Below are 21,968 nucleotides of genomic sequence, written 5' to 3'. Positions count from 1 at the left end.
CTATGAGCTCGGCTGGAGCAGGAGGGGCACGCTCATCGCTCTATGAGCTCGGCTGGAGCAGGAGGGGCACGCTCATCGCTCTATGAGCTCGGCTGGAGCAGGAGGGGCACGCTCATCGCTCTATGAGCTCGGCTGTAGCAGGAGGGGCACGCTCATCGCTCTATGAGCTCGGCTGGAGCAGGAGGGGCACGCTCATCGCTCTATGAGCTCGGCTGGAGCAGGAGGGCACGCTCATCGCTCTATGAGGTCGGCTGGAGCAGGAGGGGCACGCTCATCGCTCTATGAGCTTGGCTGGAGCAGGAGGGGCACGCTCATCGCTCTATGAGCTCGGCTGGAGCAGGAGGGGCACGCTCATCGCTCTATGAGCTCGGCTGGAGCAGGAGGGCACGCTCATCGCTCTATGAGGTCGGCTATAGCAGGAGGGGCACGCTCATCGCTCCATGAGCTCGGCTGGAGCAGGAGAGGCACACTCATCGCTCTATGAGCTCGGCTGGAGCAGGAGGGGCACGCTCATCGCTCCATGAGCTCGGCTGGAGCAGGAGGGGCACGCTCATCGCTCTATGAGCTCGGCTGGAGCTGGAGCAGGAGGGGCACGCTCATCGCTCTATGAGCTCGGCTGGAGCAGGAGGGGCACGCTCATCGCTCTATGAGCTCGGCTGGAGCAGGAGGGGCACGCTCATTGCTCTATGAGCTCGGCTGGAGCAGGAGGGCACACTCATCGCTCTATGAGGTCGGCTGGAGCAGGAGGGGCACGCTCATCACTGTCAGCTCGGCTGTAGCAGGAGGGGCACGCTCATCGCTCTATGAGCTCGGCTGGTGCAGGAGGGGCACACTCATCACTCCATGAACTCGTCTGGAGCAGGAGGGGCACGCTCATCGCTCTATGAGCTCGGCTGGAGCAGGAGGGGCACGCTCATCGCTCTATGAGCTCGGCTGGAGCACGAGGGGCACGCTCATCGCTCTATGAGCTCGGCTGGAGCAGGAGGGGCACGCTCATCACTCTATGAGCTCGGCTGGAGCAGGAGGGGCACGCTCATCGCTCTATGAGCTTGGCTGGAGCACGAGGGGCACGCTCATCGCTCTATGAGCTCGGCTGGAGCATGAGGGGCACGCTCATCACTCTGTCAGCTCGGCTGCAGCAGGAGGAGCACGCTCATCGCTCTATGAGCTTGGCTGGAGCAGGAGGGGCACGCTCATGGGTCTATGAGCTTGGCTGGAGCAGGAGGGGCACGCTCATCAGTCTATGAGCTCGGCTGGAGCAGGAGGAGCACGCTCATCGCTCTATGAGCTTGGCTGGAGCAGGAGGGGCACGCTCATGGGTCTATGAGCTTGGCTGGAGCAGGAGGGGCACGCTCATCGCTCTATGAGGTCGGCTGGTGCACGAGGGGCACGCTCATCGGTCTATGAGCTCGGCTGGAGCAGGAGGGGCACGCTCATCGTTCTATGAGCTCGGCTGGAGCAGGAGGGGCACGCTCATCGTTCTATGAGCTCGGCTGGTGCAGGAGGGGCACGTTCATCGGTCTATGAGCTCGGCTGGTGCAAGAGGGGCACGTTGATCGGTCTATGAGCTCGGCTGGTGCAGGAGGGGCACGCTCATCGGTCTATGAGCTTGGCTGGAGCAGGAGGGGCACGTTCATCGCTCTATGAGCTCGGCTGGTGCAGGAGGGGCACGTTCATCGCTCTATGAGCTCGGCTGGAGCAGGAGGGGCACGCTCATCGGTATAGGAGCTCGGCTGGAGCAGGAGGGGCACGTTCATCGGTCTATGAGCTCGGCTGGTGCAGGAGGGGCACGCTCATCGGTCTATGAGCTTGGTTGGAGCAGGAGGGGCACGCTCATCGCTCTATGAGCTTGGCTGGAGCAGGAGGGGCACGCTCATCGGTCTATGAGCTCGGCTGGTGCAGGAGGGGCACGCTCACCACCCAATGGAACACAGGAGATGGCATAACTCCGAAGCCTTTCTTTTTCTAAGAGCCTACAGTCTGGGCAATCCTTTAATTGCTGAGACCTTAGCTAAGAAATTGCAAATATTTTTTCATCAATAGCTTAACAGATCCCAAAAATCACTTGCCCCATAAATGTCATGACAATCTGGAATGGATTAATCTGGGTGCGGAGTTCTCCTTCCCCAGGTTGGTGCTTCGGAGATGGATTTTCATCTCTGTGGAGGTAGACATCTTCCACTTAGGGGTAAAGTCTTTATGCAGAGGCCGTAGCGTCCATCAGGTATTGCCACGATTCTGATGTAAAAAGGAAATTTACCGCCATTTTGTGTAGACGAGGGTCCGCATAGGCATGTATGAGGGGTTATGAACGCGGTCGAATCATCTGAATGTAGTCTTGTCTTTTCTGCATAGTGTTGTAGATATTTCTCCCCATGTTTCCTCCGGGTTTTCCGGTTTCCTCCCACACTCCAAAGACATACTGATAGGGAATGTAGATTGTGAGCCTCATTGGGGACAGTGATGATGATGTGTGCAAACTGTAAAGCGCTGCAGATTATGTTAGTACTATATAAAAATAAAGATTATTATTATTATTTCCACATAAAACGTTTCCTGCTTAAACCTCTGTCTTTTGGTATATGGTGATATCGGCGATGACCACAAGAGGGCGACTGAGGGTAGATGGGCAAATTACTGCACATGCTGCACTATGCATCAGGTTCAAAGGCAAATATGGCCGATATGCTGAACCTTTACTTCTTAGGGGAGAGTAATAAGAATAACTGTAGTCAGGACTGTCCTATAAGAAAATAATATTTTACCTTTATGATTTCTCTATATCGCCCCTGCGCACAACAAGAGGGCTGACTGCAACCTGGTGTATTATACCGCACCTACATGATAGTGCCTAAGTAATACCGACATACAGAGTCATATAAGGCTACGTTCACATTTGCGTTGTGCGAAGCAGCGTCGGCGCCGCAGCGCACAACGCAAACAAAAACGCGGCAAAAGGCACGCTAAAACGCTGCGTTTTGTGCCGCATGCGTCGGTTTTGGCCGAAAGTTGGAAACAAAAAAAATGCAACTTGATGCGTTTCTTGCGTCCAACGCTTGCGGCCATGCGGTGCAAAACGCAGCACAACGCATGTCCATGCGCCCCCATGTTAAATATAGGGGCGCATGACGCATGCGGCGCCGCTGCGGCGCTGACCGCAAATGTGAACGTAGCCTAACACGGTCATAGAGCAGCCACATACTACTATCATACAGCGACTATACAGCCATATAATACCACCATCATACAATACCACCATACAGTTTCATATACTACCATAGTACCATATAATAACACCATACAGTGCCATATACTACTACAGCCATACCCCCATAGTGTCATGTACTATCATAGTACCATAAAATACCACCACACAGTGCCATATACTACTATACAGTGTCATATACTACTATAGTACCATATAATACCACCATCATACAATACCACCATACAGTGTCATATGCTACCATAGTACCATATACTATACAGTGCCATATATGACTATAGTACCATATAATACAACCATACAGTGCCATGCTATAGAGTGTCATATAATGCCACCATCATACAGTACCTAATACTACTATAGTGCCATATAATACCATCATACAGTGCCATATACTATACAGTGTCACTGTATGGTGGTATTATATATTACTGTATAGTGGTATATGGCTTTGCTAGGTATATGGCACTGTATACAGTGCCATATACTACTATAGAGTCATACCACCATACAGTGCCATATACTAGTATTATATAGTGCTCACATGATAGTTGCACACTATATCCCTATGTGCTTGCCATGTAATGCCGCCATGCAGCAGCCACATAGTGCAGTGTATCATGGCCTGTACATAACAGTGCCCTATATAGTACAGACAATCCCTCCATATAGTCCCTTCCCATACAGTATTATCAGGCAGCCCGCACACAGCAGTACCTGCCATAATAGCCTTGTATTGTGCAGACATGGACTAATCAGGGGTACTGATCACACACATCCGCTATATGTGCCGTCCACATTTTCTAACAAGGATTTCCATGGGTAAAATCTGCATTTTACAGCAGCAGAAAAGTGGATAAGACTTGAATAAACCTCCGCCACACGCGGCAGAAACGGAGCTGAGCTGCAGAAACGCAAGAAAAATCTCCTCCTTTCAGACGCGCAAGGTGAAAGCTGCAGAATTTGGGGCTGATTTTCCCTCTGTGGATCAGTGATGGGAGAACTGTTTTTGGTTTGTGGGTCAGGTGCGGCTCAGAGATGATCAGGGCGGATGGGAGTGAGGACAGGTGGATATAAGGAGCCCAGGAGGCTGGAGGAGGAGGAATCATGGGGCCTAAGAAGATGGCTGCAGGGGCTGATGTGAGGGAGGATGGAGGTGCAGGTAAGATGGGGGTGTGTGGTCTGTATGTGCGGTCTGTGCTGGGGTCACACTTGTGGCGGACCCTTGTACTATTGGGGGTGCACATGGCTGACCAGTGCGATGAGTGAGGCCCTCGGTCATGCTAACAATATAAGGTCTGCACCTGAATGAATGAGGTTTTTAAAATGGCGGCATCATGTGTGGCCAGACTGCCCCATTGGAAAGAGACTATTAGTTTACTGCCCCTATACATGGACGCCCAGTGTGCTGCCGTGATGAGGCCGCCCCTTTAATCTGCCTTATTTCTCATTCTGTTACATTGTATCACAAGTGACAAGTTCAGGGCAAACCAAAGCCAAGCCGAAAGTGGTGAAGGTGAAGACCCTGAGCCGCCCCTCCACGCTCGCCATGGTGGTGGAAGCTCTGAAGAAGAACACTGAGAGGAAGGGGACGTCGGTGCCGGCCATCCGCAGTCACATCCTGCTGGCGCATCCCACTGTGGACCCGGTGAGGCTGAGGCTTTTACTGAGAAATGCTCTGAACAAAGGCATCGAGAAGGGGATCCTCGTCAGACCCCCAAACTCCAACGCATCGGGTGCCACTGGCCGATTCAAGGTAAGATGGGTCCCGATTGTCTGCTGTGCACCCTGCCCTGGATATTGGGGGTGCTGGTGCTGTAATGAGGGGGTTATGCTCTTCTCTGCAGCTGGCGAAGCCTGGAGCCAAACCTAAGGTGGAGGGTGAGAACATGGATCCCAATGTGCAACCAAAGACTGCGAAACCCAAGAAGAAGGTGGTAAAGGTCTCCAAGAAACCGAAGGCTGCAAAAGTGGGATCTAAAGGTATGCTGGGGTCCTTAGACCCTAAACCAGTATGTGCCCCCCTCTATAGACTGGATACCAGTGCCTGGATATGAATCCGCTCCCCTTACTCCCAATTCTATGGGTGCATGCAGCTCTGGGTGTGACTGGAGAGATGGCTCCGCTCCTGTATGTAGAGTGCTGGGGGCGATGGAGGCTGCTGCTTGTCTGGTTAACGCTTGTTTTCTTTAAAGCTGATGAGAACATGGAGGACAAAGCTGCGGACAAGAAGGAAAGGTCCCCGGAGGTGAGAACATCTGCGGACCACCATTGTGTGTGGCCTATTCCCAGGATCTGCAGCTGCTGTGAAACTACAGCTCCCACCATCGGGCAGGCTAGGAGTTGTGGTGATCCAGAGGAAGGTGGAAATGGGTCTAGGCATCCTGGGAATTGTAGTTCCACAACAGCTGGGGGCTATTAAGATTACGTTGTCCTATAAGTCTGATGTGCTGGTACTTAATGACTTGTTCATGTTCCTTTAAGGCCAAAGCTGCTGGCAGCAAACCAAAGAAGTCTGCTGCGGAGAAGACGGACAAAGGCTCGACAGTTACCAAGAAGCCAAAGGCCAAAGCTCTGTCTGCAGAGGAAGGTGCGAAACCCAAAAAGGAACCGGCCAAGAAGAAGACTGAAGCTGCGAAGACAAAGGATGGCGAGGAGAAACCTACAGCTAAAAGTAGCAAGAAGGGGAGGAAGTGACCTCCCCGGGGGGGTCAGGGGGTTTTAATTTATGTAAATGAGACTTTAACTTATTCTGAATAAAGTGTTTAATAAGATGGGAGCTGTCAGTGTCCCCCCTCATGGTGCTGGTACATCTGTGAATTCAGCTCTGGAGTACTGAGCTGCAGAACTGTACATTGGATTCAAGCATGGTGGTGGTAAAGGGAATGTGTCCTCAGAAAATTAGCTCTTTAAACCAGGTTTTGGGGTTACAATAACCTTTTCATATCACAAGCTGCATATAAAAATACTGCTTTCTTCATACTGGCTGCCAGGGCTACTCAGAAATCCACACACGTAAGCCGCACTAGACCAACTCAAACATTATATGTTGTAGGTAGCATCTAATGAGCGTGTGCAAAGGACTCTATTACTGCTGCAACTTTAATGACACTCAGTGACATGGATCCATCATTCATATGTCACGGCTCACCTTCTCCCCCTTCTTGTACAACCATCTTTGCACACGCTCATTAGATGCTTCAGTACAAAAGATCTGGTCTGTCAGTGTTGCTGCTAATGTATAGTTACTGAATGATAATTTTAAAGATTCAGAACGTATTTTTACAGATTGTGATATAGGCAAAAAGAAATTCCTGACAAACATTGCTCATTTTCTGATGCCGTAGACGCTGAATCAGTGGTAAGAAGGTGGGGGTTAATGGCTGTGTTGCTGCAGCTCCGGCTGTGACTGGAGTGATAAGAAATAAAGACGTGGGCTTTAAATATTTTATTACAAAGATCACATAGAACTTTAATACATAAACGGATCTTCCTCTATATACATCTACATACAGTGTGCATAATCGCCCCTGCTGTGAGAGGCATTAAAGGGTTAAGGTCTGAATTTCAGAGCCCGATGTAACGCTATGGAGAGTGGGGGTGGTTGTCTGGATGGATCATATATATATATATATTTCTTCTGCTTTCATGACCGTGGCTTACAGAATGCGTTTAGACATGGCGGTGTCCCACAATGCATTGCAGATGGCTGGGAATGAAGACTTTTGCCACATCTTTGTTTTATATAGCTGGCTGTGGTGTCGGAGACATCAGCTTTAAACTCCATGGGTGTAACCTAAACAAGTATGTGCTGCATGGAGAGGCAGTCTGCTGTACAGATCACATGTGGTCAACCAGCTCAATTCCACTACAAACCTTGCAAAGACCCTGGGGGGTCCTCGGGAAGATAAAGATGGCTCCTAATATCCTTCTAGCAGGGGCCAGTGACTGTGGAGCCCTAGTGGCCCGTGCACACAGCTATAAATCGATAGGCGGCCACTGACCCCCGTGGTGATGTCAGCCATGTTACATCATCCTCTCTTCTTCCAGGTGGATCCCTGGGACTGATCTCTTCACTTCCCTGATCACCAGGCTATATAACGTTAACCCGTTCACTACCCTGGACCACCCCAGATTGTAAATCCATTGTCCAATACAATGGCTGCCGCTTGGTGGTCCTCGTCCGTCTCGTCATCTCTGCTCTGCAGATCTTCACGGCGTTCACTACTCGGCTCCTTCATATGACATTTATATCTTGATGATCTGTGACATCGTCGTGGATTGTCCGTAATGCAGCGACATCACAAGTCATCTGGAATATTGATTGCATTCTGCACCATGGAGCGGCCATATTTAAAGGGAAAGTCTTGCAAGGACCAGGACTCAATGCTAAGGCCTCATATAAACGTGTGGTCCCCCCAATAACACATCACTGCCTCAGTATACATCAAGTAAACCCTTCCTTTCCTACCTAGGTGGAATGGATTTTTGTGCACAGCGGCGGCTCATGTGCTCCACGCGTTTCATGGGTCACTAGATCCTGCAGATCACGACGCTGCCTTTAAGTATCCTGAGATCCGTGACTATAAGGCACTCGTAGAGCGATGTACGGATGGAGGCTCCGAAGTCACAGTTCTGGGTGGAGGGAATTACGGACTCGTAACTCCAGTGGTTGTGCCCTTGCAGCATTATCACGTTTCGCAGATGACACCTTTTTTTTCATGTCTGAAGTGCAGAAAGGAAGAAGAGTTTTTCCTAGAAAGTGTTGGGGAAAAGAAATGTGGGTCTACAAACAGGGATGAAGTAATTTAGCGAGTAGGACCCCGATGGGGGCCAAGAGTGTCCTTGTGTGGCCCGAGCCTTGACAATCCCACCAAGGAGATGTGAAGAGCTCTTTTATGACTCTGTGTAGAGTCCAGTGCACATCTTGATGGGCAGGAATATCCACCATCTTGGAGGTGGCCTCACCAAAAACTTGTGTCCAGGGGTCCGTGCTGACCCTTCTATGCTTCACTGCTGCATGTGTAGATATCGTCCTCCATCAGGACAATCACTTGCTCAAATTTGTGCTGCAGCTGGCCCTGTCTGGTGATGGGATTGGCTTCTAGGGCGCTGACGATCTGTGGGGTAAGAAGGTAGAGACGGGTGAGGGCCAGTGGCCGCCGTGCTGACCGGAGCAGGGTGTTGTCAGCGGCTTTCTGCACAGCCTACCTGGGAGCGGTATTTCTTGGCGTACTTGTAGATTTCCGCCAGCGCCACGTGGGTGTTGAATTTATTCTGGTACTTCTAAAATAAAAGGGGGGATTACAATGTGGATTACAATGAAGGACCCCTAGATGTCTCCGCACCGTTAAGTGGCGGTCTCTTACCCGTGACTCCTCGGCCAGGTGGGCGTTCATCTCCTGCTCGCTCAGAGGACTCATCTCCTTGATCTGCCGGTAATATTTCTGCACAATCTTCCTATATTCTGGAATTTCCTTGGCGTACAGCAGCTTGTTGGTGGGGGAATCCTGGGAAAGATTTAGATTACATGCATATATTAGGAAGGGTCTCCAGACCCCAGAAATCAGAAGCCCATATACACCAATAAGCTCAGACTTTCTCCTTTAAACAGTAGCATTCCCGTCCTTTCAGGGGGTCACTCCCGACCCCATAGCTGCACTCTCACGCCGTCTGCGGAGCAGCTGTGTGTGGCCGCTGGTACTGTTACTCTGCACTCTTTTCATGTCCCCCCTAAAGGCAGTTTCCTGCAAGTATTTATCAGTGTGGGTCAGTGAACTCTCCGAAAACATTCCCAGCTGTGCCGGGAGCCTGGAGACCCACAGAGGCCAAATCTGCACTGCAGGCTGTCAAAGAGCCCACGCTTCACTGTGAGCGTGTAAAGGGAGCCCCATCATGTGTGCACCACCACATGTGCCCCGTCAAGTGTTCCCCATCATGTGTGCCCCGTCACGTGTGCCCCGTCATGTGAGTCCCATCATTTGTGCCCCGTCATGTGTTCCCCATCATGTGTGCCCCGTAATGAGTGCCCGGTCATGTGTGCCCCATCACGTGTTCCCCGTCATGTGTGCCCCCTCATGTGTGTCCCGCCACGTGTTCCCCATCATGTGTGCCCCACCACGTGTGCCCCATCATGTGTGCCCCGTCATGTGCGCCCCCTCATGTGTGCCCCGCCATGTGTTCCCCGTCATGAGTGCCCTATCACATGTGCCCCGTCATGTGTGTCCCGCCACGTGTGCCCCATCATGTGTGCCCACCATGTTTACTGTATGTTAAGAAAGTTTCGGATATGGCAGGAAACTTGTCAATATGCGTTACGTAAATGTAAGAGTGCGGCGGCCCTAAATTATAGGGACCAAGTTATTGCAGTCATTTCACAATCAGAATCATGAGCACAGCTCTGGATGTGACTGGAGTAAAGCACATGACGTCTTTTATCAGCACAAATTAATTTAGAAAAAAAAAGTTGACATTTTTACATATAGGTCATACATTGTAACCTGGGATTTCTGCATCATCTTACACTAAACGTAAAGGTTATTGTATTAGGCTGGCATCACACGGCCGACATCCACGGTCTAAATACGGACTGCAAAGTCCGGGCCGGACGCCGATCTCCTGACCTAAACTCAATAGTTTCATGGGTATTTATTAGGCTGATGAGTTAGACAAAATTCACAGCCTTGACTCTGTCTGAACCTCCGCCTTATCCAGCTTGCTGATGGTTTCTGAGTAGAGATAGATGAAACAAAACTGCATAAAAGTTAATAAATACGTATTACAAGGACGCTGGGTTCGGTATTTGCTGATGATGGAGCCAGAGAGGAGCAGAGGAAATATGAAGCCTGTGTGTTTTTGGCAGAGTTTTATACGGTCCCGGGGGATGTGAGTAACATGTCGGGCATTTTCCCATGTACACAGCGGTAGATGTGGGTTCTGGGCGCTTACAAATACTATATAATCTCCCAGGGAGGAAATAAACAGAGACGATCTGTTCTGCCCTCAAGACGCTGCGGGCGCACAATTATCTCTGCTCACGTCACTCCGACTCACCTTGCCCAGCTGCATGTCGGAGATGGAGCAGGCGTCGATGAACGCTTGGGCGATGACTGACAGGCAGGCGTCCATGTGGTCCGACTTCTCCATGTCAAAAACAAATTCTGGATTTTTCAGGATATTCACCCAGAAGCGCAGGGGAAGACTGGAGGATGGAGAAGCAGAATGGTGAGATGAAGATGCAGCACCTACGCGACCCCGCCATTACATCCTGGAGACCTGTGCTGCTCACAAAGCTGCAGAGCTCGTTACAGTGTGTCGCTAATTTTGTCTTTTTGTCTTGGGGAACCAAAGCGTTACTCTGGTCAAGATGTGAAGCAGTAATTACTATGAGCCCTCGTGATGAGACCGTGGTGCAAAACGCAATTCTGAGTCCGAGCCGGATTGTTGCCGCTTAACCCCTTAGATGCTGCTGTCAACTGTGACAGTGACATTTAAGAGGTTGGCAATGGTGGAACTGGTGCCCCACGATTGCAAGGTGCTGATGGCATTAACACGGCAGCCATGTTTGTACACCTAAAGGAGGAGATGAGTCATTTTACAATACACGCAAGCGATCAGTTTCAATAAACCATAGGACAAAATAAAAAAATTAAAAAACGCAAACACCCTCCCAAAAAAATTATGTGCATATAGAATCAAATATCAGAATACGTAACCCAAGTGGTGACTGTCAAAATGGAAAAAAATGCAGAATCGCTGTTTTGTTGTCACTTTTCTTTTTATTACATTTGTTTTTGTAGAGGGAATCGGGAAGTCGCTTGGACACCAAAATGGTATAAATAAAAACTACAGCTGGTACCAAAAAAAAAAGAAACACGAGGAGGGAAAAAATCGAAACCGAAGAGCTGTTGGAGCACCGCGTAAATCAACATGTTTCCATTCACTGACAATAAGCAGAGATGTTGAAATTGTCAAATATCTTTGTTTTATTTGTGCTTCGTAGATCCGGATGCAGAATTTGCTTCCTACCTGTTGGTCTTCCAGATGTGCAGGGTGTCGGGGTCACAGATCCCCCTCTTCTCCGCCTGCTCTTCAAGGAAGTCAAAGAAGTACTTGATGGCCAGGGGCGGCCGGTCGTCACGGATACTGAGGATGGCTCTGAAGAGGTCGTCCAGGAATTTCTGCAACGTTCCCTGAAAACCAGTAGACACAGAGATGACGACCCCCGAGAACCAATGTAAAAAAGGGCGATGAGCGGCGTCTGGACCCTGGTAATATTCTCTACACACAGCGAGTACACCGCCAAGAATATCGATGGGCGTATCCGGCATCACTGTCCTGACAGCAGCCATTTTTATTAATAGCATGGCGGAGTTCTCCTGACGTAAGTGGTAATGGCAGGAGCAGATCTTCGTACCTTGGTAGAGAGGAGGCGGGTAAGATAGATTTCGGGTAAAACCTTCTTCCTGTGACTTTGCCGATGCGATTTCTTATGTTCGAGGATATCGTCCGTCGGGAGAACCTGAAACATTACGGATCATAAATAATCAGAATTTTTATATTTATATCATCTCACTGAACGTTATAGGGCTCGTTCAACAGCACCATTTTAGTTGCCCATAGCAACCAATCAGAGATCAGCATTCATGTTTGAAAAGCAGAGTAAGACATGAAAGCTGAGCTCTGATTGGCCATCAAAAGTTGCCTCATGTTAGAGCGTTTTGATAAATGAGGCCTAATCTGACAGGATGGTTGTTAAGCAGGGTTTTCCATAGCAACCAGTCTCTGTGGCTAGCTACACTGACAATGAAGAATGAGGGGAGCACCCCCGAAATCACCTATTTAGAATCTTAGTCAACTTTACACTTTTTACCCCTTCTTTTGGGGTAAGGAGATTGAGGTCAAGTTTGTCTCTTTAAGACCTGTAGGGACCTCCTTAGCTGTCCGATCCTTTGGAATCATGTCTACATGAACACACGCAGTGGATCATCATGATCTCCAAAGAGCCTGTTATTTTTTACAGGATAGCCCTATGAAACAGACCTTAAAGGGGTAGGGAATATGTAAACAGTGGGCATTTGAGGCCCGTTATGAGAGGTTCCAGTGACTGAGATATTGGGGGGGGATCAGCGAACCCCCATGTGCTGCCAACAATGATGATCCTAATCCGATCACCTGACAAATAATTGTCCCCATTAGTCGGGTGATGGGCGACACGTTCACACGGGGTGATAATTGGGATTGAACGTTCTTCTGATTATCGATCATCGGCTCGTGTAAGTGTCCCATTCCTCTGCAGGAAGAGCGCAGTGTGGGGGGCACGGCTGTCACCTGACATTCCTCCGCTGACCCCAAATTCCTGTGCCCCTCACTGGAGCTAATAGAGTGCAGACGGCTTCCAATTAGTCCTGAGTCCTCTCTGTGAAATTATTTGCTATCCCGCCGCCGTCTAATCTGTATAAATATAATTTTTGGGGCCGCCGCCATCTTTCTTGTGGCCGCTCCCTATCCTCCCGTTACGCAGCAGGATGCAGCTTTTAACACTTTGCTACAAATGCAGTAGCCCATGTCTGCAGATCAAGGCCCGGTCACAGTGCATTGTGGGAATTGTAGTCCTTTTTTCTTCATTACCTACACTGTAAACGCACCGCATTTATTAGAAGTGGCAGATGTGTCGTAGAAATTCCCAAGAACGTCTCATGAACATCTACTTAGATGAGCAAAACTTATTTTCAGTTGCAAAAGTCTCTGCCTTGTATGAATCCTCCATTATACTCCAGAACTGAATTCACTGTTCTGCTGGAAACAGTAAGATAATTGACAGAAGACCTCCATCAGCTTAGCTGATCTCTAATGCTGAATTTCTTTTCCTGATGTAGGGAAATATTTGCAAACGGCAGAGTTATTGTCTAGTCTGTTCATCTGAATAAGGTTTCCAGAATTCTAGGCACCCGATACAGAAATAATCAGATGTATGCAGAAACTTCTGTAACAAATCTGCAGCATGTGAATAATCCTAAAGATGACAGTTTCCAGAATATAAATGAGCAGACACTGAACCAGCATCTTCTACAGTCTCAGAGGGAGCAGGAAGTTTTGATGCAGCTCTGGATGTGACTGGAGTACTTACAATAATGCACACAGTGGTGCGTGCTGTATATGTTACTTACCAAATGAAAATACTTGTCTGTGTCTAAATCTTTAACTGTAAGAAAAAAAAAAAGAGCGCACTTAATTTTTACAATTACTCCCATCATTGCAGATAAATTGCAGTGCGTGACCCTTTAACGTCTGGATAGTAAATGATCCCTTTTATGGACAACTTAATGGATCCTTCCCTGCTCATAAACCATAGATGAGACATCTCAAGCAACTGAGCTTCTCATTTCAGTGCATCAGACCCTACATGTGGGTGTCAGCTGCACAGGAACGAGGTCTCTGTAAACCTGAATGATTTAATTCACTGACAGCAAGCAGAGATCTTGAAAATGATAATAAAGGATATTAAAATGTTGCAAAACTTTCTCTTTACCAATGAGAACATAAAAATTTAAAACTACTTTTCCACGTGGTTTCTGACCTCAAGATCGTCTCACCTCGCCCAAGGGTGTTATCCCGCTGATCTTTCAGACTCATCGCCAGCGATGCCCCATCACACACCTGGCAGACAAAACCCTCATTATAATGGATACAATGCATACAATATGTCAGTATTGAGCAGTTTCTCGGGTCTACACATATTTAATATGGAGAAGGCAGATTTAGTGACTTACAATAAGTACATATTGTTTTTACTTGGTATAAAAGCCGCTGTTCTCCTGAATCCGGCGATGTTTTACTTTTGTTCCTGTGCCTCTCTGTTCCTAAGATATGGCTTCATCTTCGCTGGATATGAAGCTATCCTTTCCTAGTGGGCGGGTCCTCATGGTGACACCCACAGAGACCATGTCATGACCACGCCTACTTGACTGCAAGACTACATTTATATACAGGGAAGATGGGGCTATATCTCAGGAACAGAGAGGAGCAGGGACAAAAAAAAAACATCGCCGGATTCAGGAGAACAGCAGCATTCACACCAAGCAAAAAAAATTACATATTTATGGAAAGTGACAGGTCCCCTTTAAGTGTCACAGGGACAAGGTCTTAGTATACACTGGAGGTAAATAAATACGGATAAGAGGATCACGGGCAATACTGTGTCAAAGTCATAGCTGTTCTGGTGGACAAAGTGGCATCCAAACTTCCAGGTACCTTATAGTGTGATAATGTGTTCAGCTTCTTCCTTCCATCCTCCATGATGGAAGAGTCATCGAGGTCTCGGAGGATGTAGCCCCTCGAACTGAATGCAAACCACTCTGTGGGAAGGTTGGAAGAAAGTCATACACATGGATTTCCATTGGATACATCTCATTGAATCCAATCAATGTTGCACAGTAAAGGTACCGTTACACTAAACGACTTACCAACGATCACGACCAGCGATATGACCTGGCCGTGATCGTTGGTAAGTTGTTGTGTGGTCGCTGGGGAGCTGTCACACAGACAGCTCTCTCCAGCGACCAACGATCAGGGGAACGACTTCGGCATCGTTGAAACTGTCTTCAACGATGCCGAAGTCCCCCTGCAGCACCCGGGTAACCAGGGTAAACATCGGGTTACTAAGCGCAGAGCCGCACTTAGTAACCCGATATTTACCCTGGTTACCATTGTAAAAGTAAAAAAAAAAAACACTACATACTCACCTTCTGATGTCTGGCACGTCCTCCGGCGTCCACAGGGTTACGCGCTGCTGCTCAGAGCTTCCTGCACTGACTGTGTCAGTGCTGGCAGTAAAGCAGAGCACAGCGGTGACGTCACACACGCCGATCCAGCGATGGACAGCGGGTGATCAGCGACGAAATAAAGTTCTGGACTTCTAGCTCCGACCAGCGATATCACAGCGGGATCCAGATCGCTGCTGCGTGTCAAACACAACGATATCGCTATCCAGGACGCTGCAACGTCACGGATCGTCGTCGTTCTTGCTGCAAAGTCGCTTAGTGTGAAGGTACCTTAAGACTGGACAGAGCTCTTATCTGATGATTATGGGTGTATGATGCCTCCATAATTACCTAAGTCCACGTCCTCCACCTGCGGCCATTGTGAGTAGGGCAGGTTCTTGCAGAAAGCCTCCAATATTTTCTCTTTACACTGGCTCACGGTGTCTGTGTCCAGCACACGTACGGTTAATGAATCCATGCCGCAGCCTTGGAAAGAGACGTTGATATTCTGCAAAGAGATTATTAGAGGAGATTAGTCGCTGACCAATAGTAAGAATGATATAAGCAAAACATGCATGGAAATATCTACAAAAGTGTCCAGGATGAATAGCTGCACAGAACAGTATGGGAACTCCACCAGCAGAATAGTGAGTGCAGCTCTGGAGTATAATACAGGAGGTAACTCAGGATCAGTAATGCAATGTATGTACACAGTGACTGCACCAGCAGAATAGTGAGTACAGCTCTGGGGTATAATACAGGATGTAACTCAGGATCAGTAATGTAATGTATGTACACAGTGACTGCACCAGCAGAATAGTGAGTGCAGCTCTGGAGTACAATACAGGAGGTAACTCAGGATCAGTAATGTAATGTATGTACACAGTGACTGCACCAGCAGAATAGTGAGTGCAGCTCTGGGGTATAATACAGAATGTAACTCATGATCAGTAATGTATGTACACAGTGACTGCACCAGCAGAATAGTGAGTGCAGCTCTGGAGTATAATACAGAATGTAACTCAGGATCAGTAATGTATGTACACAGTGACTGCACCAGCAGAATAGTGAGTGCAGCTCTGGGGTACAATACAGGATGTAACTCAGGATCAGTAATGTAATGAATGTACACAGTGACTGCATCAGCAGAATAGTGAGTGCAGCTCTGGGGTATAATACAGGAGGTAACTCAGGATCAGTAATGTATGTACACAGTGACTGCACCAGCAGAATAGTGAGTGCAGCTCTGGGGTATAATATAGGGTGTAACTCAGGATCAGTAATGTAATGAATGTACACAGTGACTGCATCAGCAGAATAGTGAGTGCAGCTCTGGGGTATAATACAGGATGTAACTCAGGATCAGTAATGTAATGTATGTACACAGTGACTGCATCAGCAGAATAGTGAGTGCGGCTCTGGAGTATAATACAGGAGGTAACTCAGGATCAGTAATGTAATGTATGTACACAGTGACTGCACCAGCAGAATAGTGAGTGCAGCTCTGGGGTATAATACAGGATGTAACTCAGGATCAGTAATGTATGTACACAGTGACTGCACCAGCAGAATAGTGAGTGCAGCTCTGGGGTATAATACAGGATGTAACTCAGGATCAGTACTGTAATGTACAGTATGTACACAGTGACAGCACCAGCAGAATAGTGAGTGCAGCTCTGGAGTATAATACAGGATGTAACTCAGGATCAGTAATGTAATGTATGTACACAGTGACTGCACCAGCAGAATAGTGAGTGCAGCTCTGGAGTATAATACAGGATGTAACTCAGGATCAGTAATGTAATGTATGTATACAGTGACTGCACCAGCAGAATAGTGAGTGCAGCTCTGGAGTATAATACAGGATGTAACTCAGGATCAGTAATGTAATGTATGTACACAGTGACTGCACCAGCAGAATAGTGAGTGCAGCTCTGGAGTATAATACAGGATGTAACTCAGGATCAGTAATGTAATGTATGTACACAGTGACTGCACCAGCAGAATAGTGAGTGCAGCTCTGGGGTATAATACAGGGTGTAACTCATGATCAGTAATGTAATGAATGTACACAGTGACTGCATCAGCAGAATAGTGAGTGCAGCTCTGGGGTATAATACAGGATGTAACTCAGGATCAGTAATGTAATGAATGTACACAGTGACTGCATCAGCAGAATAGTGAGTGCAGCTCTGGGGTATAATATAGGGTGTAACTCAGGATCAGTAATGTAATGAAGGTACACAGTGACTGCATCAGCAGAATAGTGAGTGCAGCTCTGGGGTATAATACAGGATGTAACTCAGGATCAGTAATGTAATGAATGTACACAGTGACTGCATCAGCAGAATAGTGAGTGCAGCTCTGGGGTATAATATAGGGTGTAACTCAGGATCAGTAATGTAATGTATGTACACAGTGACTGCATCAGCAGAATAGTGAGTGCGGCTCTGGAGTATAATACAGGAGGTAACTCAGGATCAGTAATGTAATGTATGTACACAGTGACTGCACCAGCAGAATAGTGAGTGCAGCTCTGGGGTATAATACAGGATGTAACTCAGGATCAGTAATGTATGTACACAGTGACTGCACCAGCAGAATAGTGAGCGCAGCTCTGGGGTATAATACAGGATGTAACTCAGGATCAGTACTGTAATGTACAGTATGTACACAGTGACAGCACCAGCAGAATAGTGAGTGCAGCTCTGGAGTATAATACCGGATGTAACTCAGGATCAGTAATGTAATGTATGTACACAGTGAGTGCACCAGCAGAATAGTGAGTGCAGCTCTGGGGTATAATACAGGATATAACTCAGGATCAGTAATGTAATGTATGTACACAGTGACTGCACCAGCAGAATAGTGAGTGCAGCTCTGGAGTATAATACAGAAGGTAACTCAGGAACAGTAATGTAATGTATGTACACAGTGAGTGCACCAGCAGAATAGTGAGTGCAGCTCTGGGGTATAATACAGGATATAACTCAGGATCAGTAATGTACACAGTAACTGCACCAGCAGAATAGTGAGTGCAGCTCTGGAGTATAATACAGAAGGTAACTCAGGATCAGTAATGTAATGTATGTACACAGTGAGTGCACCAGCAGAATAGTGAGTGCAGCTCTGGGGTATAATACAGGATATAACTCAGGATCAGTAATGTAATGTATGTACACAGTGACTGCACCAGCAGAATAGTGAGTGCAGCTCTGGAGTATAATACAGGATGTAACTCAGGATCAGTAATGTAATGTATGTACACAGTGAGTGCACCAGCAGAATAGTGAGTGCAGCTCTGGGGTATAATACAGGATATAACTCAGGATCAGTAATGTAATGTATGTACACAGTGACTGCACCAGCAGAATAGTGAGTGCAGCTCTGGAGTATAATACAGAAGGTAACTCAGGATCAGTAATGTAATGTATGTACACAGTGAGTGCACCAGCAGAATAGTGAGTGCAGCTCTGGGGTATAATACAGGATGTAACTCAGGATCAGTAATGTAATGTATGTACACAGTGACTGCACCAGCAGAATAGTGAGTGCAGCTCTGGGGTATAATACAGGATGTAACTCAGGATCAGTAATGTAATGTATGTACACAGTGACTGCACCAGCAGAATAGTGAGTGCAGCTCTGGAGTATAATACAGGAGGTAACTCAGTATCAGTAATATAATGTATGTACACAGTGACTGCACCAGCAGAATAGTGAGTGCAGCTCTGGGGTAAAATACAGGATGTAACTCAGGATCAGTAATGTAATGTATGTACACAGTGACTGCACCAGCAGAATAGTGAGTGCAGCTCTGGAGTATAATACAGGAGGTAACTCAGGATCAGTAATGTAATGTATGTACACAGTGACTGCACCAGCAGAATAGTGAGTGCAGCTCTGGGGTATAATACAGGATGTAACTCAGGATCAGTAATGTAATGTATGTACACAGTGACTGCACCAGCAGAATAGTGAGTGCAGCTCTGGAGTATAATACAGGAGGTAACTCAGTATCAGTAATATAATGTATGTACACAGTGACTGCACCAGCAAAATAGTGAGTGCAGCTCTGGGGTAAAATACAGGATGTAACTCAGGATCAGTAATGTAATGTATGTACACAGTGACTGCACCAGCAGAATAGTGAGTGCAGCTCTGGAGTATAATACAGAAGGTAACTCAGGATCACTAATGTAATGTATGTACACAGTGAGTGCACCAGCAGAATAGTGAGTGCAGCTCTGGGGTATAATACAGGATGTAACTCAGGATCAGTAATGTAATGTATGTACGTACGCAGTGACTGCACCAGCAGAATAGTGAGTGCAGCTCTGGGGTATAATACAGGATAAGTAATGAATGTACACAGTGACTGCACATTTTATGCATTTTCTCCTTCCCGTCTATAATGTCTTGTGAGCCTCGTTTACTTACTTGCTATTACGTTACATTCTTGTGTAATTACGCCTTAATGATATAATGTGATTATATAATCTGAATGGCTGGAATCTGACACTCCGCTGATATTATCAGCTGTGATATTACGAGAGGTCAGCGGAGGGGAGCCGGCTGAGTGGACTGGCGTCCATTACTAGATATAAGATAACATTGATCCTGAAGCCGGACGTTTTGCTTCAATCATACAACATAACAATGTATCACATCCGGATGCTGAGATTCAGCCACAACTTTTATCTAATAGCACAAATCTCTTCCATGTCCTGAAAATTTGCTACAATGTGTCAGTGCAAGTAAAATGTATGAGTCTGGAGTCCAGGCTGTTCTGTAGCCTGTGAGGAATAGGAGATATTCATGTTATCATTGACAGCAAGCAGAGATCTTGAGAACGGTGAGGGAACGGGTATTAGGAAGTTGCAGTGATTAATCTTGCCTGTATGTGTGATTCTCTGGAGGTGACACATTGTCTGGAGCTCCTCTCCCCCTGAGTGTCTTCCCTTCTCCCCGTGAGGTAGGAGCCATAAATCACAGCCCTCCTGGGGCCCGAGCGCCTCCATCCATTCTCCAGGACAGGGCGGATGGGGCTCTAGGTTAAATCTTTCCTCTGTCTGGGATATTTCAGGGAATGTTAGAAGAGACGGCTCGAAAAACAACGGATCATTTCCATCATCCATCAAAGTAACACTTCAAAACTTTTTGTAAAAACATGAAATATTTTTGTGCTCATTTGTCATTCTGTCAGTCAGTGAGCGGCTCTGCTGACATCACCGCGCGCTCTGCGGCACTGGACAGTAAGTTTTGTCATAGGAACATGCCACTTTTCATTGGTTGAATTTGTACCATACTTTTCCCTTTACAGGGGTGGACCCATGCAAAATCTGCAGCTACCTCTGCTGTGTATGATACTGGTGTCTTATGTGGCAGAGGGACGCTGTGGCCCCTCAGGAACAAGGGCCCGGGTGCAATCTACACTCCTGCACTGGTATCACCTCTCTATATCCACCAGCACGTTGGCTAGTGGGGGACAAGGGACCCCGACCATGGCTCTCCTATAATGGACTCATTTCAGCTGTTAGAATGGGAGGGGCTCCTTCATTTCGGTATTGTAATGCGGCAATAGGTTAAGCCCCCTACCATAACTGTTGTGCATGCCATACCATCTCCCATCCTCCGGGGGCGCTGCTTACCATAGGTTTGGCTTCAATGTTCTCTCTTAGAAGCCATTCCTCGTTCAGGGTGTATCTGGCCTTTCCTGTGATGGCGTCAATGGATCCCTTGTTGATTTGCTGCTTTATGGCGCACAGGAGCAAGAAAAAAGGCTCTCCGACCGTCTCCTGCGGGAAAAAGATTGGACAGTCTGAATGAAATGCCCACTAAGCATCAAAGACTGATATTATAACGCATGAGGTCGGAGCGCAGTGGATGGAGGCCTGCAGTCAGTCAGGGCGCAGTGGATGGAGGGCTGCAGTCAGTCGGGGCGCAGTGGATGGAGGCCTGCAGTCAGTCAGGGCGCAGTGGATGGAGGGTTGCAGTCAGTCGGGGATGCAGTGGATGGAGGGCTGCAGTCAGTGGGGGCGCAGTGGATAGAGGGCTGCAGTCAGTCGGGGCACAGTGGATGGAGGGTTGCATTTAGTCGGGGATGCAGTGGATGGAGGGCTGCAGTCAGGGGGGTGCAGTGGATGGAGGGCTGCTGTCAGTCGGGGCGCAGTGGATTGAGGGCTGCAGTCAGTCGGGGCGCAGTAGATGGAGGGCTGCAGTCAGTCGGAGACGCAGTGGATGGAGGGCTGCAGTCAGTGGGGGCACAGTGGATGGAGGGCTGCAGTCAGTGGGGGACGCAGTGGATGGAGGGCTGCAGTCAGTCGGGGATGCAGTGGATGGAGGGCTGCAGTCAGGGGGGCGCAGTGGATGGAGGGCTGCAGTCAGTGGGGGCGCAGTGGATGGAGGGCTGCAGTCAGTCGGGGCGCAGTGGATGGAGGGCTGCAGTCAGTCGGGGACGCAGTGGATGGAGGGCTGCAGTCAGTCGGGGGCGCAGTGGATGGAGGGCTGCAGTCAGTCGGGGGCGCAGTGGATGGAGGGCTGCAGTCAGTCGGGCGATCGCCTTTTGCCGTCCCCCCATCATCCCCATTCTCCCTTGTGATCTCACGGTCATGGTGGTAATTGTACTTGGATTTGTTTGCACAGTCCAACTGACTGGAACTAATCAATTCCAGGCCGCCCCCTGACACCGCTCCTTACAGCTCACGCTTATTAGTGGGGGCTTCACTATCATAACAAAACTTATGACCTCTCACCTCAGTGCCAGGTGGCCGGCAGCGAGGACTGTATAAATATCGTGTGTAGAAAATGATACTGAAAATGTGCCTCGCTTTAGTCAATGGAGGAAGGGATTTATAGCTGCACGCTACACTTCCTGTTGTGATGACTCCAGTGCTTACTTCACTTTTCATGCAGGTGTTATCTGCACGTGTGACCCCAGTTACAGCATGGGAAGGTCCATTATACAGACCGTGCAGTCT

The 21,968-nt window shown here is 48.1% G+C and overlaps 2 protein-coding genes and 1 long non-coding RNA gene across 4 annotated transcripts in view; 2 read left to right on the top strand and 1 right to left on the bottom strand.

Moving 5' to 3' along the window:
• The first annotated feature begins 4,258 nt into the window (after positions 1–4,258).
• On the top strand, positions 4,259–6,000 carry H1-8 (H1.8 linker histone). The gene is made up of 5 exons (XM_077278524.1): positions 4,259–4,388; positions 4,699–4,982; positions 5,074–5,209; positions 5,422–5,474; positions 5,711–6,000. The coding sequence occupies exons 1-5, from the start codon at positions 4,334–4,336 to the stop codon at positions 5,921–5,923; spliced, it is 741 nt and encodes a 246-aa protein (XP_077134639.1). The 5' UTR covers positions 4,259–4,333; the 3' UTR covers positions 5,924–6,000.
• Positions 6,001–6,659: 659 nt separating this feature from the next.
• PLXND1 (plexin D1) overlaps positions 6,660–21,968 on the bottom strand; it is a 118,685-nt gene continuing 103,376 nt past the window's right edge. For both annotated transcript variants that reach the window (XM_077276723.1, XM_077276722.1), the window contains exons 26-36: positions 20,640–20,786; positions 15,340–15,496; positions 14,480–14,583; positions 13,822–13,885; positions 13,396–13,430; positions 11,643–11,747; positions 11,255–11,418; positions 10,280–10,427; positions 8,596–8,736; positions 8,438–8,512; positions 6,660–8,346 (exon numbers count right to left, since the gene is read on the bottom strand). In XM_077276723.1, coding sequence (XP_077132838.1) covers positions 8,230–8,346; positions 8,438–8,512; positions 8,596–8,736; positions 10,280–10,427; positions 11,255–11,418; positions 11,643–11,747; positions 13,396–13,430; positions 13,822–13,885; positions 14,480–14,583; positions 15,340–15,496; positions 20,640–20,786 — 1,257 coding nt within the window. In that variant the 3' untranslated portion in view covers positions 6,660–8,229. The remainder of the gene's footprint in view (positions 8,347–8,437; positions 8,513–8,595; positions 8,737–10,279; positions 10,428–11,254; positions 11,419–11,642; positions 11,748–13,395; positions 13,431–13,821; positions 13,886–14,479; positions 14,584–15,339; positions 15,497–20,639; positions 20,787–21,968) is intronic.
• The window catches only part of LOC143787738 (uncharacterized), a 79,718-nt gene continuing 69,246 nt past the window's right edge, over positions 11,497–21,968 (top strand). The window contains exon 1 of the long non-coding RNA XR_013218454.1: positions 11,497–11,609. This is a non-coding gene — a long non-coding RNA (uncharacterized LOC143787738). The remainder of the gene's footprint in view (positions 11,610–21,968) is intronic.

The sequence above is a fragment of the Ranitomeya variabilis genome, chromosome 8, assembly GCF_051348905.1.
Source record: "Ranitomeya variabilis isolate aRanVar5 chromosome 8, aRanVar5.hap1, whole genome shotgun sequence".
NCBI lineage: Eukaryota > Metazoa > Chordata > Amphibia > Anura > Dendrobatidae > Ranitomeya > Ranitomeya variabilis.
Note: the sequence above shows the minus strand (reverse complement) of the source record. Positions and strands in the feature narration are given on the sequence as shown.